Raw genomic sequence first — 14,731 nt, 5'->3', positions numbered from 1 at the left:
ATGACTTAGTAGTTGGTGGAGAAACCCTTGTTGGCAAGCACAGAGGTCAGATGTTTCTTGTAGTTGGTGACCAGGTTTGCACTCATCTCAGGAGGGATTTCTTTCCACTCTTCTTTACAGATCTTCTCTAAATCCTCAAAGTGGATGTAAACCCAATTCATGAATATTGACCCGGGCACATACAGTTAGGTTCATATATATTCAGACACGGGCACAATTTTCATACTTTTGGCTCTGTATGCCACCAGAATAAAATGAAAAAAAAAAAAAAAACAGTTTAACCACTTAAGCCCCGGAGGATTTTGCTGCTAAAAGACCAGGGGGTATTTTGCGATTCGGCACTGCGTGACTTTAACGGACAATTGCGCGGTCGTGCGACGCTGTACCCAAATGAAATTGACGTCCTTTTTTTCCCACAAACAGAGCTTTCTTTTGGTGGTATTTGATCACCTGTGCGATTTTTTGATCATGCGCTATAAACAAAAAAAGAGCGTCAATTTTGCAAAAATAACAATATTTTTCACATTTTTTTATATGAAATTCCCCCCAAAAAAATGTAAAAATCAAAATTTTTTAACATTTTCGGCCAATTTGTTTTCTGCTACATATGTTTGGTAAAAAAAAAATCGCAAAAAGCGTATTTTGATTGGTTTGCGCAAAAGTTATCGCGTTTACTAACAAAGGGAAAGATTTTTGTCATTTTTGTTGTTTTTTTTTTTTTAACGCGTAATGGCGGCGATCTGCGATTTTTTTTTTTTGCGGTACTGCGACATTGCGGCGGACAGATCGGATCCTTGACTGACATTTTTGACACTTCTGGGGTTACCAGTGACATTACTACAGTAATCATTGCTATAAATATGCACTGTTACTGTAAACTGACACTGGCAGTGAAAGGGTTAATTTTATTGGAGAGGGAGGGGCTATGTGTGTCCCTAGGGGCGTGATTGTAACTGTGATTGGCTGTGGCTTGAGGTGTATGAACAGTGATCAACGGTCCTACATAGTAGAACCGTATGATCACTATTCATACACAGGGGAGAATGACAGGCGGCTTGTTTACATTAGCCGCCTGCCTTTTTCCTGTTCTAACGGACGATCGAGTCCGCCGGGCACACGCGCGGGGGGGTCAGTGACCGCGCGGGAGCGCGCTAGACCCTCACAGGCTAGCGACGTAGTACTACGTCGCTTTGCCTGTGAGGGGCTGGCTGCTGGCGTAAATAGTCGTGCGGCGGTCGGCAAGCGGTTAAAGTGGATGTAAACCCAATTCATGAATATTGACCCGGGCACATATAGTTGGGTCCATGTATATTCAGACACGGGCACAATTTTCATACTTTTGGCTCTGTATGCCACCAGAATAAAGTGAAAAAAAAAAAAAAAACAGTTTAATTTAATTTGCAGACTTTCAGCTTTAATTCAAGTGATTAAACATAAATATAAAGTACAAATTTTAAGAACTGCAACCATTTTTATATGCAGTCCCTCCATTTTCAGGAGCTCAAATGCATTTGGACAAATGAATATAATCATAAATAAAATGTTAATTTTTAATATTTTGTTGAGAATCCTTTACTGGCAATGACTGCCTGAAGTCCGGAACCCAGAGAACCAAAGACTGGGTTTCCTTCTCTCTGATGCTTTGCCAGGCTCTAACTGCAGCTGTTTGCTTAGCAAAAAGGAAAAAAAAACTTGCAGTGATTAAATACCACCATAAGAAAGTTCTATTTTTTGGGAAAACAAAGGACATAAATTTGGTTTAGGTACAGGGTCGCATGACCGCGCAATTGTCATTCAAAATGCAACAGCGCTAAAAGCTGAATATTGGCCTGGGCAGAAAGGGGGGTAAAAGTGCCCGGTATTAAAGTGGTTAAAATACACCCATGATAACAATTCTAGACCCTTCACTTCTTTGTAAATGGGCAAACTTACAAAATGCGCAGGAGATCGAATAATTATTTTCCCCCCAAGGAAAGGGGAGACGAAGGGAGGCCTGGCTATGATGGGCAGACAAAGATAAACTTATTCAAGAGAAAAGGGGGGGGGCAGAAAGGGTATATACCCTGGGGGCAACTTTATTGTGGGGGGGGGGGGGGCTTGCTGCACAGCATCTTTCTTGCCTCCTCTCTGCACCCTTCAGATGCCGCCTTGCCTAGAGCAATCCTGCTTACAGGTCAGTCTGTCTCTTACTCCCCCCTTTTTGCAGCCCCAATCCACTGTTGGTCCCCTGCAGCTGCCCCCTTCTCCTCCTCTTCTCTCCCACCAGCTTTGGGTGCTGCAGGGGAGCCACTGGGGGGGATTTAACTCTGCAAATGGATCCTCCGCTGCTTTGGTCCCCCCCCCCCGTACTGTCCCGCCCATCATTTCCCAACACCCCCTCCCTGCAGTGCTGGCTGGCTTCCCATCCTCCCCTTGCTGCCGGCTGCAGATGTTGCTGGAGCCGGAGATCGATGTCAGGATGGAGAGCCTGGGGCTGCTGAACATGTCCTGCTTACCAGCTCCTTCCTGAATGAATACAGTTATCGATCTGTACCAATCGCTCCTGTGTTCACTGAATGTAAAGGGGGGGCTCTGATGGTAATGGAGGATTTTGAATGTAAAGGGGGGACTCTGAATGTAAAGGGGGGGCTCTAATGGTAAAGGACGACTTTGAATGTAAAGAGTGACTGAATGTAAAGGGGGGGGCTCTGAATGTAAAAGGGGACTCTGATAGTAAGGGGGGCTCTGATGGTAAAGGACGACTTTGAATGTAAAGGGGGCTCTGACGGTAAAGGGGGCTCTGATGGTAAAGGGGGGCTCTGATATTAAAGGGGGGCTCTGATGGTAAGGGGGGCTCTGATATTAAAGGGGGGCTCTGATGGTAAAGGAGGACTCTGAATGTAAAGGGTCGAATCTGATGGTAAAGAGGGTGCTCTGATGGTAAAGGAGAACCTTGAATGTAAAGGGGGGACTTTGATAGTAAAGGGGGGACTCTGAATGTAAAGGGGGGGCTCTAATGGTAAAGGACGACTTTGAATGTAAAGAGTGACTGAATGTAAAGGGGGGGGCTCTGAATGTAAAAGGGGACTCTGATAGTAAGGGGGGCTCTGACGGTAAAGGGGGCTCTGATGGTAAAGGGGGGCTCTGATATTAAAGGGGGGCTCTGATATTAAAGGGGGGCTCTGATATTAAAGGGGGGCTCTGATATTAAAGGGGGGCTCTGATATTAAAGGGGGGCTCTGATATTAAAGGGGGGCTCTGATGGTAAGGGGGGCTCTGATATTAAAGGGGGGCTCTGATGGTAAAGGAGGACTTTGAATGTAAATGGTCGACTCTGATGGTAAAGAGGGTGCTCTGATGGTAAAGGAGAACCTTGAATGTAAAGGGGGGACTTTGATAGTAAAGGGGGGGCTCTGAATGTAAATGGTTGACTCTGATGGTAAGGGGGGCTCTGAATGTAAAGGGGGGCTCTGATGGTAAAGGAGAACCTTGAATGTAAAGGAGGACTTTGATAGTAAAGGGGGGGGGGGGCTCTGAATGGAAAGGGTCGACTCTGATGGTAAGGGGGGCTCTGATGGTAAAGGGGGTTCAGATGGTAAAGGAGGACTTTGAATGGAAAAGGGAGATTCTGAATGTAAAGGTGGGCCCGGAATGTAAAGGGGAGATTCTGATGGTAAAGGGGGGCTCTGAATGTAAAGGGGGGCCTGGAATGTAAAGGGGAGATTCTGATGGTAAAGGGGGGCTCTGAATGTAAAGGGGGCCCGGAATGTAAAGGGGAGATTCTGATGGTAAAGGGGGGCTCTGAATGTAAAGGGGGGCCTGGAATGTAAAGGGGAGATTCTGATGGTAAAGGGGGGCTCTGAATGTAAAGGGGGGCCTGGAATGTAAAGGGGAGATTCTGATGGTAAAGGGGGGCTCTGAATGTAAAGGGGGGCCCAGAATGTAAAGGGGAGATTCTGATGGTAAAGGGAGATTCTGATGGTAAAGGGGGGCCCGGAATGTAAAGGGGAGATTCTGATGGTAAAGGGGGGCTCTGAATGTAAAGGGGAGATTCTGATGGTAAAGGGAGATTCTGATGGTAAAGGGGGGCTCTGATTGTAAAGGGGGGCTCTGATGGTAAAGGGGGCCTGGAATGTAAAGGGGAGATTCTGATGGTAAAGGGGGGCTCTGAATGTAAAGGGGAGATTCTGATGGTAAAGGGAGATTCTGATGGTAAAGGGGGGCTCTGATTGTAAAGGGGGGCTCTGATGGTAAAGGGGGCCTGGAATGTAAAGGGGAGATTCTCATGGTAAAGGGGGGCACGGAATGTAAAGGGGAGATTCTGATGGTAAAGGGGGGCACGGAATGTAAAGGGGAGATTCTGATGGTAAAGGGGGGCCCGGAATGTAAAGGGGAGATTCTGATGGTAAAGGGGGGCCCGGAATGTAAAGGGGAGATTCTGATGGTAAAGGGAGATTCTGATGGTAAAGGGAGGCTCTGATTGTAAAGGGGGGCTCTGAATGTAAAGGAGGCCCGGAATGTAAAGGGGAGATTTTGATGGTAAAGGGGGGCTCTGATGATAAAGGAGACCTTAAATGTAAAGGGGGGACTTTGACAGTAAAGGGGGGGGGCTCTGAATGTAAAGGGGAGATTCTGATGGTAAAGGGGGGCCCGGAATGTAAAGGGGAGATTCTGATGGTAAAGGGGGGCCCGGAATGTAAAGGGGAGATTCTGATGGTAAAGGGAGATTCTGATGGTAAAGGGAGATTCTGATGGTAAAGGGGGGCTCTGAATGTAAAGGGGGCCCGGAATGTAAAGGGGAGATTCTGATGGTAAAGGGGGGCTCTGAATGTAAAGGGGGCCCGGAATGTAAAGGGGAGATTCTGATGGTAAAGGGGGGCTCTGAATGTAAAGTGGGCCCGGAATGTAAAGGGGAGATTCTGATGGTAAAGGGGGGCTCTGAATGTAAAGGGGGGCCTGGAATGTAAAGGGGAGATTCTGATGGTAAAGGGGGGCTCTGAATGTAAAGGGGGGCCCAGAATGTAAAGGGGAGATTCTGATGGTAAAGGGAGATTCTGATGGTAAAGGGGGCCTGGAATGTAAAGGGGAGATTCTGATGGTAAAGGGGGGCTCTGAATGTAAAGGGGGGCCTGGAATGTAAAGGGGAGATTCTGATGGTAAAGGGGGGCTCTGAATGTAAAGGGGGGCCCAGAATGTAAAGGGGAGATTCTGATGGTAAAGGGAGATTCTGATGGTAAAGGGGGGCCCGGAATGTAAAGGGGAGATTCTGATGGTAAAGGGAGATTCTGATGGTAAAGGGGGGCTCTGATTGTAAAGGGAGATTCTGATGGTAAAGGGAGATTCTGATGGTAAAGGGGGGCTCTGATGGTAAAGGGGGCCTGGAATGTAAAGGGGAGATTCTGATGGTAAAGGGGGGCTCTGAATGTAAAGGGGAGATTCTGATGGTAAAGGGAGATTCTGATGGTAAAGGGGGGCTCTGATTGTAAAGGGGGGCTCTGATGGTAAAGGGGGCCTGGAATGTAAAGGGGAGATTCTGATGGTAAAGGGGGGCACGGAATGTAAAGGGGAGATTCTGATGGTAAAGGGGGGCACGGAATGTAAAGGGGAGATTCTGATGGTAAAGGGGGGCCCGGAATGTAAAGGGGAGATTCTGATGGTAAAGGGGGGCCCGGAATGTAAAGGGGAGATTCTGATGGTAAAGGGAGATTCTGATGGTAAAGGGAGATTCTGATGGTAAAGGGAGGCTCTGATTGTAAAGGGGGGCTCTGAATGTAAAGGAGGCCCGGAATGTAAAGGGGAGATTTTGATGGTAAAGGGGGGCCCGGAATGTAAAGGGGAGATTCTGATGGTAAAGGGGGGCCCGGAATGTAAAGGGGAGATTCTGATGGTAAAGGGAGATTCTGATGGTAAAGGGAGATTCTGATGGTAAAGGGAGGCTCTGATTGTAAAGGGGGGCTCTGAATGTAAAGGAGGCCCGGAATGTAAAGGGGAGATTTTGATGGTAAAGGGGGGCTCTGATGATAAAGGAGACCTTAAATGTAAAGGGGGGACTTTGACAGTAAAGGGGGGGGGCTCTGAATGTAAAGGGGAGATTCTGATGGTAAGGGGGGCTCTGATGGTAAAGGGGGTTCAGATGGTAAAGGAGGACTTTGAATGGAAAAGGGAGATTCTGAATGTAAAGGTGGGCCCGGAATGTAAAGGGGAGATTCTGATGGTAAAGGGGGGCTCTGAATGTAAAGGGGGCCCGGAATGTAAAGGGGAGATTCTGATGGTAAAGGGGGGCTCTGAATGTAAAGGGGGGCCTGGAATGTAAAGGGGAGATTCTGATGGTAAAGGGGGGCTCTGAATGTAAAGGGGGGCCCAGAATGTAAAGGGGAGATTCTGATGGTAAAGGGAGATTCTGATGGTAAAGGGGGCCTGGAATGTAAAGGGGAGATTCTGATGGTAAAGGGGGGCTCTGAATGTAAAGGGGGGCCTGGAATGTAAAGGGGAGATTCTGATGGTAAAGGGGGGCTCTGAATGTAAAGGGGGGCCTGGAATGTAAAGGGGAGATTCTGATGGTAAAGGGGAGATTCTGATGGTAAAGGGGGGCCCGGAATGTAAAGGGGAGATTCTGATGGTAAAGGGAGATTCTGATGGTAAAGGGAGATTCTGATGGTAAAGGGAGATTCTGATGGTAAAGGGAGATTCTGATGGTAAAGGGGGGCTCTGAATGTAAAGGAGGCCCGGAATGTAAAGGGGAGATTTTGATGGTAAAGGGGGGCTCTGATGATAAAGGAGACCTTAAATGTAAAGGGGGGACTTTGACAGTAAAGGGGGGGGGCTCTGAATGTAAAGGGGAGATTCTGATGGTAAAGGGGGGCTCTGATGCTTCAGGGGGACTTTAAAGGTAAAGGTTTTTTTTATCCAGCAGTCACTGGACTGTGAGGAATTGGACAGTCACTCCTTGCTGACCCCTTCCCAGATTCGTCTGTCCGTCCGTCCGACCGACCCGATGGGAAGGTCCATGCATCCCTATGGAAAGGTGATTGTAAACAGACCCTATTTAACCACACCCCCTTTTCAGCCACGCCTAACATTTATTGTCATTTAAGCCATGCCCATTATCGCAGCGCCACAATTTTTTGGGCCTTGGACACACCCACAAAATGAATGCCCCGCCCCAACTTAACATCTGACTCCACCTTCACTGAGTTTTTGGAAAAAAGTGTCCCTAAAATGTTTTTGGGGGGAAAGTTGGTAACTCTGGGAGGGTGCAGTGTGACATCAGGTGACCTTCCCTGCTTCTCTTCCTTTTATTACTCCCTCATCTGTAGCCACACAAAGTCTGACACACCAGGAAGTCATCAATACCAACATCTCTCCTTCTCCAGCTACAATAAAATGGCCACTAAACTAACAATACTTTATTATAAAACGGGTTAACACCTCTCATTTGACATAGAACATTAATATTAAAAAAACAATTATATATATATATATATATATATATATATATATATATATATATATATAATAAACATCTTTGTTTAATGTTCATTTCACAAACTTTACGCTACAAGAAAATGGCCGCCTCGCTTTAGAAGAGTAAAAAGTTCGGTTGAAGTTTGTTCTCTAGCGGTCGCTCTGCTGTGGAGAAGCCCAGTGGGCGGTGTCTTCCTTATAAGGCATACGATGAGGATGACGGTAACCGGAAGTGACGTATAGGGTACTCTGATAGAACACTTTGCTCTCTTCAGCTTACATTTATCTCCTGGTTGCTATGGAGATGCGCGTGCGCAGAGAGACCGGATATGAAGGTGGGCGGCTATTGTCTTTAGCTTGCGCGTGCGCAGAGTGAAAAAAAGAGACATGTGGCCATTTTCTTGTAGCTCAAGTGGAAATAGAAAACTTACAGGAACTCTTCTCTTTATGTCCAGCAGCTGCTGGTGGAAATTCGGCTGGAGAGTGTGTGTGCCCAGTACTGAGGAGGTAATAATGTCTTCTTGTTATGAGAGGAGGGGGTGCCTGCTATCTGGGGGGGGGGGGGATCAGGTCACCTCTGCAGATCCTCTGATGTGTAGAACATTAGATGGTCAGCTCTGATGGCGCTGGGGCATATTCACAACCCGCATCTTATAGAATTACGCCAGTTGGTGGGGAATGGAGTCGCTTGGTCGTTATCTCCCCCCAGATTATTATTATTATACAGGATTTATATAGCGCCAACAGTTTGCGCAGCGCTTTACAATGTGAGGGAAGACAATACAGTTACAATACAGTTCGAAACAGGAGGAACTAGAGGACCCTGCTCGTTAGAGCTTACAATCTAGAAGGGAGGGTCAAGTGAAACAAATGGCAACAACCGTGGGGGATGGGTTGATGGGGGAAATGGAGGTACATTTATTGGGGGAAATGGAGGTACATTTATTAGGTGTTGGTAGGATAGGCTTCTCTGAAGAGGAGGGTTTTCAGAGACCGCCTAAAAGCTAATAGAGTAGGAGATAATCGGACAGATAAGGGAAAGGAGTTCCATAGGATTGGAGAGGCTCTGGAAAAGTCCTGGAGGCGAGCATGGGAGGAGGTGATGAGGGAGCTAGAGAGAAGGAGGTTTTGAGAGGAACGAAGAGAGCGATTAGGTTGGTATTTTGAGACGAGGCTGGTGATGTAGTTGGGGGCTAAGCTGTGGATTGCTTTGTAAGATGTTATTAGTATTTAATTAGAATTTAATTCGTTGGGTGAGCGGAAGCCAGTGGAGATCAGTCTGTTATAGGTAGAGAAGGGTCGTTCTTTAAAGCGGTGTTCCAGCCTCACCCCCTCCAAAATTTTAAATTCACACTGTAGCTGCTGACTTTTAATATTAGGACACTTACCTGTCCTGGAGTCCAGCAATGTCGGCACCGCAGTCGATGTTTCCATCGTCTGTCGGGTGCTGCCGCCGCCATTGCCGGTGAGGGAACCCGGCAGCGAAGCCTTGCGGCTTCATTGGCGGGTCCCTAATGCGCATGCGCGAAGCGCGCTGCTCATGCGGATTGGCTCTCTGGCGGGGGGGAAGGAGGAGGGCGGCCTGATATAGGAAGCGGGAAGCGATGAGAATACATCACTTCCAGTTTCCCCCGGTTGTTAACAGTGCATTTTACCTCGTCCATGTGGTGAGACTGCTCTGGATCAGCCATTCAACTCAGTCCCACCGCATCTGGTGTGAACCAGCCCGTAAAGCTTCAGGGTAAAGAAAAATCCTTTCTTGCAATGGGGATGCCACCGCACTGCAAAGGTTAAATGCTCGTATATGTCTAGGGACCGCAAAGAAATAGTTTACCTTACTTGATCCCCTGCTCCCTCAAATTCCCTTGTTGTTGCTAGACTGGTCCCCACCTGCCATCACAGGTCCTCTAGTGTCATCAAGACCAATGCAGGTCCCATAGCTTCACAGGATGATAGGACACCGGGGAGCAGTCCACTAATTGAGGGAAGTGCTGGGCTGCCTGGAAGAGGAGGATCAGGTAAGCAAAACTGCTGTTCCTGGTCTCCTAGACATAAACAGACATTTAAACCATACATTGGGGAAGCAGCCCTACTGTAAAGGAGGATTTACAAAAAAACATTGCACAGAGCTGGTAAGTATAACATGTAAGCTGTCAGTGCTGAAAGGGCAGGATTGGATGGGTGCAACGCTGGTAGATCTTGGTGACCACCCCTGGGATCCAGTGGTGTATTTAGGTTTTGTGCTGCCCTAGGCCTGACTAAACGTGGGCTCCCCTAATTTAAATATGACCCACCCCTTCCTGTAAAGGCCACACCCCTTCCTGTTTATGACCCACCCTGTCATCTGTAAACCACAGACCACAACCACAGTCTATCAATGCCCATCAGTGTAGCCTCATCAGTTCCCATCCGTGCAGCCTCATCAGTGGCCATTAGTACAGTCCCATCAGTGCCCACCAGTGCAGCCTATCAGTGCCCATTAGTGCATCATATCAGTGCCCATCAGTGCATCTCATCAGCGGCCATCAGTGCAGCCTCATCACTGGCCATCAGTGCAGCCTATCAGTGCCTATTAGTGGAACATATCAATGCAGCCCCATCAGTAAAACTTATCAGTGCGGCCTAATTAGTGCCCATCAGTGCAGTTTATCAGTACCCACCATTGCCGCCTCATCAGTGGAAATCAGAGCAGCATACTAGTGCCCATCAGTAAAGCCTATTAGCGCCCATCAGTGCCACATACCAGTGCTGCCTTATCAGTGTAGCCCCATCAGTGAAGCTTATCAGTGCCACCTCATCAGTGCCTCCTGGACCTTGCCCTCTAGCCCCATTTGCCCCATAGGACTGGCACTATACTAAAAGTGTAGCGTAAGCCGGCAGGGACCCTTTTCATGCAGAAGCTGGGAGGAGGCTGTTTTTTTTCGTGTGGGGGGCAGCTTTTTGCTGCCCCCCTTCAAAGTGCCGCCCTAGGCCTAGGCTTTGTTGGCCTAGGCCAAGATACAGCACTGCTGGGATCCACAGAACAGTGTAGGAATAGATGTGTCTGGGAATTAGATTCAACATTGAGATGGAAAGCTGAGAAAGGAGGAGAGCAAAGATGAAGGGGGAACATGAGACCTGAGGATTCCCGTTTCTGAGGAACCTGAGACCTGAGGATTCCCGTTCCTGAGGAACATGAGACCTGAGGATTCCCGTTCCTGAGGAACATGAGACCTGAGGATTCCTGTTCCTGAGGAACATGAGACCTGAGGATTCCCGTTCCTGAGGAACATGAGACCTACACAAGAAACAAGGTGTGCCCTTCTATCTTTATATTGCGATGGATGAAGATAGAACTATGTTTAATAAATGCTGTGGATAACACTGATTTATTGTGAGCTTTACAACTCAACTTTTATTTTAACTACAGACTCAGTCATTCAAAAGAGTGGGAGTATATAGAAGAACACAAGGATATCTACAAGGACGTCATGATGGAGAAGCGGCCGCCCCTCACATCACCGGGTAAGAGGAGGCTTTAATTTCTTGTAAAGGAGAGAAGAGTATTGAGGATCCCCCTAGATACACCCATCCTCTGATATAAAGACAAAGAAACAATGTATTCAGTCAGTGTGTGTGTTTCCTACAGATGGATCCAGTAATGGGAACCCACCAGAGAGATGTCCCCGTCCTCTGTATTCCCGGGACTCCACACAGGAAGATCAGGAGATCCCTCAGGAGGATCAGGTAGATTGGACTAAGTGTCTACTGGTTGTGTAACATTGTACAGCTTTTTTATTTAATACAATGCCCCGGGTTTATGTTTGCCTTATTCAGGGTGAAAGTCTTATTGGTGTTAAAGTGAAAGAGGAAGCGGAAAAGGGGAATGTGGGAAGTGATGAGCCATGTAAGGAGGATGAAATATTTCCAAAGATCAGCACAGGTGAGTAATAAACAGTAAATCCAGAGAAGAGTCCCAGATTCTCCTTGTTCAGTCAATACAACAATCTCTTCTTCTCCCACCTCCTCTGTCAGTAGACAGTAATGGGGGGACAGTATGTGCCCAGTGGGGGACTCAGGAGCCATCAGCCTCTATTAGACTCCGGCTCTCCTCCTCACATCATGTCATTGTGTGTTAAGCTGAGAGACGGGATCAGGAGGATCAGAAAACCAGAGGATCAGCAGAGCTGGGGGTTACTACTGAGTGGGGGATCAGCAGAGCTGGGGGTTACTACTGAGCGGGGGATCAGCAGAGCTGGGGGCTACTACTGAGCGGGGGATCAGCAGAGGTGGGGGCAACTACTGTGCAGGGGATCAGCAGAGCTGGGGGTTACTACTGAGCGGGGGATCAGCAGAGGTGGGGGTTACCTGACCAGTCACCCCCCCCACAACTCTCTGGGGTTCCATCTCAGTACAGGGGGTTCACTCTCATCTTTATTCACAGATCCTGGAGAGACCAGAGCCGCTCATAGAGACTTCAAAATGGAGGAGGAGGAGGAAGTAATAAGCGTGAAGATTGAAGATGAGGAAATGCCTATAAGCACAGGTGAGTAATAGACACTAAATGTTGAACAAAATATTTTCAACGTCTAACATTATGTAAATCAGCCCCCAAAAGATTTCATACACTAATAAAGTCTGCTACCTGGGGCCCCACCCATGAGGGTTGTCAGTTGGCTGTAGCTGGAAGGCTTCTGTCTGTCTTATTAAAGCGGATCTTCGCTGCATCTGAGCACCACAATCCAAAAACGGTATTTAATTATTTTTTTACGTTCAACTTTTTTTTATTCATGTCAACATAGAAAAAAAAAAAAAACCCACATGGCAACAATAACACATTGTCAAGAGCAACACACGAAATAAATTTCCGAAACATAAAATAGTGATTATAACAATATAGGCATATGATAGCAGGCCTAGACTGAATACCAAGAACCACTAACCGTAACCCAAAAATGCATGGGAGCCCAGATTGTAGCCCTTGGTACTGTTACAGAACGTGTTACATAACAAGGCATTCGGAAAAGTATTCCTGATCGGTGCAGAGTATTATTGGTTACCATTGATATCACATCAACTAAGACAGTATAATGGGTATCAAAATGGGACAACAAGGGGTCCAAGAAGAGAAGAGGAGGAAGAAAAAAAGAAGGTGAATGTCAGAGGGAATAAAGATCTAAAAAAACACATTAGGTTAGGGTAGAGAGGAGGTTGGTGTAATAGACAAGTCCAACGGTTGTACCGCCCCCGGGGTCATGGGCAAAGGTACATGTATATAGTTCGCCCAAGGCTCCCAGGTCTGGTCAAACAGCTTACTTCGATCATTAATGATCCCTGCAATCTGTTTATGGACCATGATCCAAGAGATTTTATGCCTCAATCATCGACACCCTGTCTTCCATCCCTGCTATAATAACCTTAGCTGCTAGCTAGATAAAGAAAATTAGGCCTTTCAGTGGGCGTGGCCATCCTGAAGGTAGGTCATTAAGTAAAGCTAAATTGGGTTGTTGCTCAATAGAGAACCCCGTTAATTTCCAGAGCATCGAAAATACCCTATTCCAGTAGGTCCTAATTTTAGGACACTTCCACCAGATGTGAAGCATAGAATCACGCATATCACAGCCTCTGAAGCATTCTGCGGTAGCTGTGTTATACATCCTGGCCAGGTGTGCAGGGACTATATACCATCTGGTCAGTACCTTTAAGCTAGCTTCTATCAAAGAAACATTGAGGATGCCTTTGTAGGAAGTTTGAAGTCTGGAACACCAAGACTCCAAGTCTTCAGTACAGTCAAGGTGCCTCTCCCAGGCTAACATATATAGTTGCTTCTGCGATGTAGTGAGCAGCGACTCGTGTAACATGGAAATACCCCCTCTAGAGCCCTGATCTTCATTACACCATTGCTAACCCATACGCTGTTAGAGCAGGAGGATCCCCCCGAGTGCCATATTGACCGCAATAATTGGGCTATTTGATAGAAAAGGAAACGTTCCGTTGGAGGCATCTCCAGGACTGAGGAGCTATAGGAGAGTAAAGGGGCTGCGATGAGTAAAAGAAATGCCTGATACGGTGTAGACCCTTCTCTTTCCACCACTAAAATGCCCTAATGTCCATACTGAGAGGAAAATCTGGGTTATGAAATATATGAGCTAGGGGGTTGAACGTTGAGGTCAGCAAAGGACTAGAGCGTGATCGATCCCATATAGCAAAGGAATGGGAAAGTGTAGGTGACTGCAATAAGGGCCTCTTTTGAGAGGGCGCCACAGGAGGAAATCAGTTGTGAAGGACAGAATATAGCCTGATGTTCCATTTGAACCCATTCTGATTAGTCTGGACAGTTGCATTATTTGCACTGCCTTATAATAAGTGTAGAAATCAGGAACACCAAGACCCCCTCTTGATCGGGGAGCGAACAAAGTGCAGCGGCCCACTCTATAGCCTTTAGTGCCCAATATAAATTTTAACACTTTAGCCTGAAAGCAGAAAACGTCTACCCTGCAGACCCTTACTGGTAAAGACCTGAAAAAATATCAACGTTTTGGCAAAATGGTCATTTGGATCACATGAATTCTACCAAGCCACGAGAGATCATACAAGGCCCAACTAGAAAGTAGCTGCTCCAGGCGCCTAAAACAGGAAGGATAAATAACCTCATGTAAGGACGAGTATGAAGGGGAGAGATTAATCCCTAGATATGGAAGAGCTACCTCATGCCATTGAAATGGGAAAGTTTCCCGACTATGTGAGAGTAGTGAGTCTGAAACATTTATATTTATAGCAGAAGATTTTGTCCCGTTCGCTCTACCAAAATCACATATAGTCAGAGACCTGGGGCTTTGAGAGTTTACCAAAATCACGTATAGTCAGAGACCTGGGGCTTTGAGAGTTTACCAAAATCACGTAGAGTCAGAGACCTGGGGCTTTGAGAGTTTACCAAAATCACGTATAGTCAGAGACCTGGGGCTTTGAGAGCTTACCAAAATCACGTAGAGTCAGAGACCTGGGGCTTTGAGAGTTTACCAAAATCACGTAGAGTCAGAGACCTGGGGCTTTGAGAGCTTACCAAAATCACATAGAGTCAGAGACCTGGGGCTTTGAGAGTTTACCAAAATGACTTAGAGTCAGAGACCTGGGGCTTTGAGAGTTTACCAAAATGACGTAGAGTCAGAGACCTGGGGCTTTGAGAGCTTATCAAAATCACGTAGAGTCAGAGACCTGGGGCTTTGAGAGTTTACCAAAATGACGTAGAGTCAGAGACCTGGGGCTTTGAGAGTTTACCAAAATGACGTAGAGTCAGAGACCTGGGGCT

At 47.0% G+C, this 14,731-nt stretch overlaps 1 protein-coding gene across 1 annotated transcript in view; it reads left to right on the top strand.

The window, feature by feature from the left end:
• The window catches only part of LOC309562964 (uncharacterized protein), a 51,497-nt gene that overhangs the window by 29,287 nt on the left and 7,479 nt on the right, over positions 1–14,731 (top strand). The window contains exons 2-5 of the mRNA XM_082267291.1: positions 10,872–10,947; positions 11,072–11,169; positions 11,260–11,365; positions 11,867–11,968. Of these exons, the coding sequence (XP_082123417.1) occupies positions 10,914–10,947; positions 11,072–11,169; positions 11,260–11,365; positions 11,867–11,968 (340 nt within the window). The 5' untranslated portion in view covers positions 10,872–10,913. The remainder of the gene's footprint in view (positions 1–10,871; positions 10,948–11,071; positions 11,170–11,259; positions 11,366–11,866; positions 11,969–14,731) is intronic.

This window comes from Pelophylax lessonae (assembly GCF_965119305.1).
Source record: "Pelophylax lessonae genome assembly, chromosome: 9".
Taxonomy (NCBI): Eukaryota; Metazoa; Chordata; class Amphibia; order Anura; family Ranidae; genus Pelophylax; species Pelophylax lessonae.
Note: the sequence above shows the minus strand (reverse complement) of the source record. Positions and strands in the feature narration are given on the sequence as shown.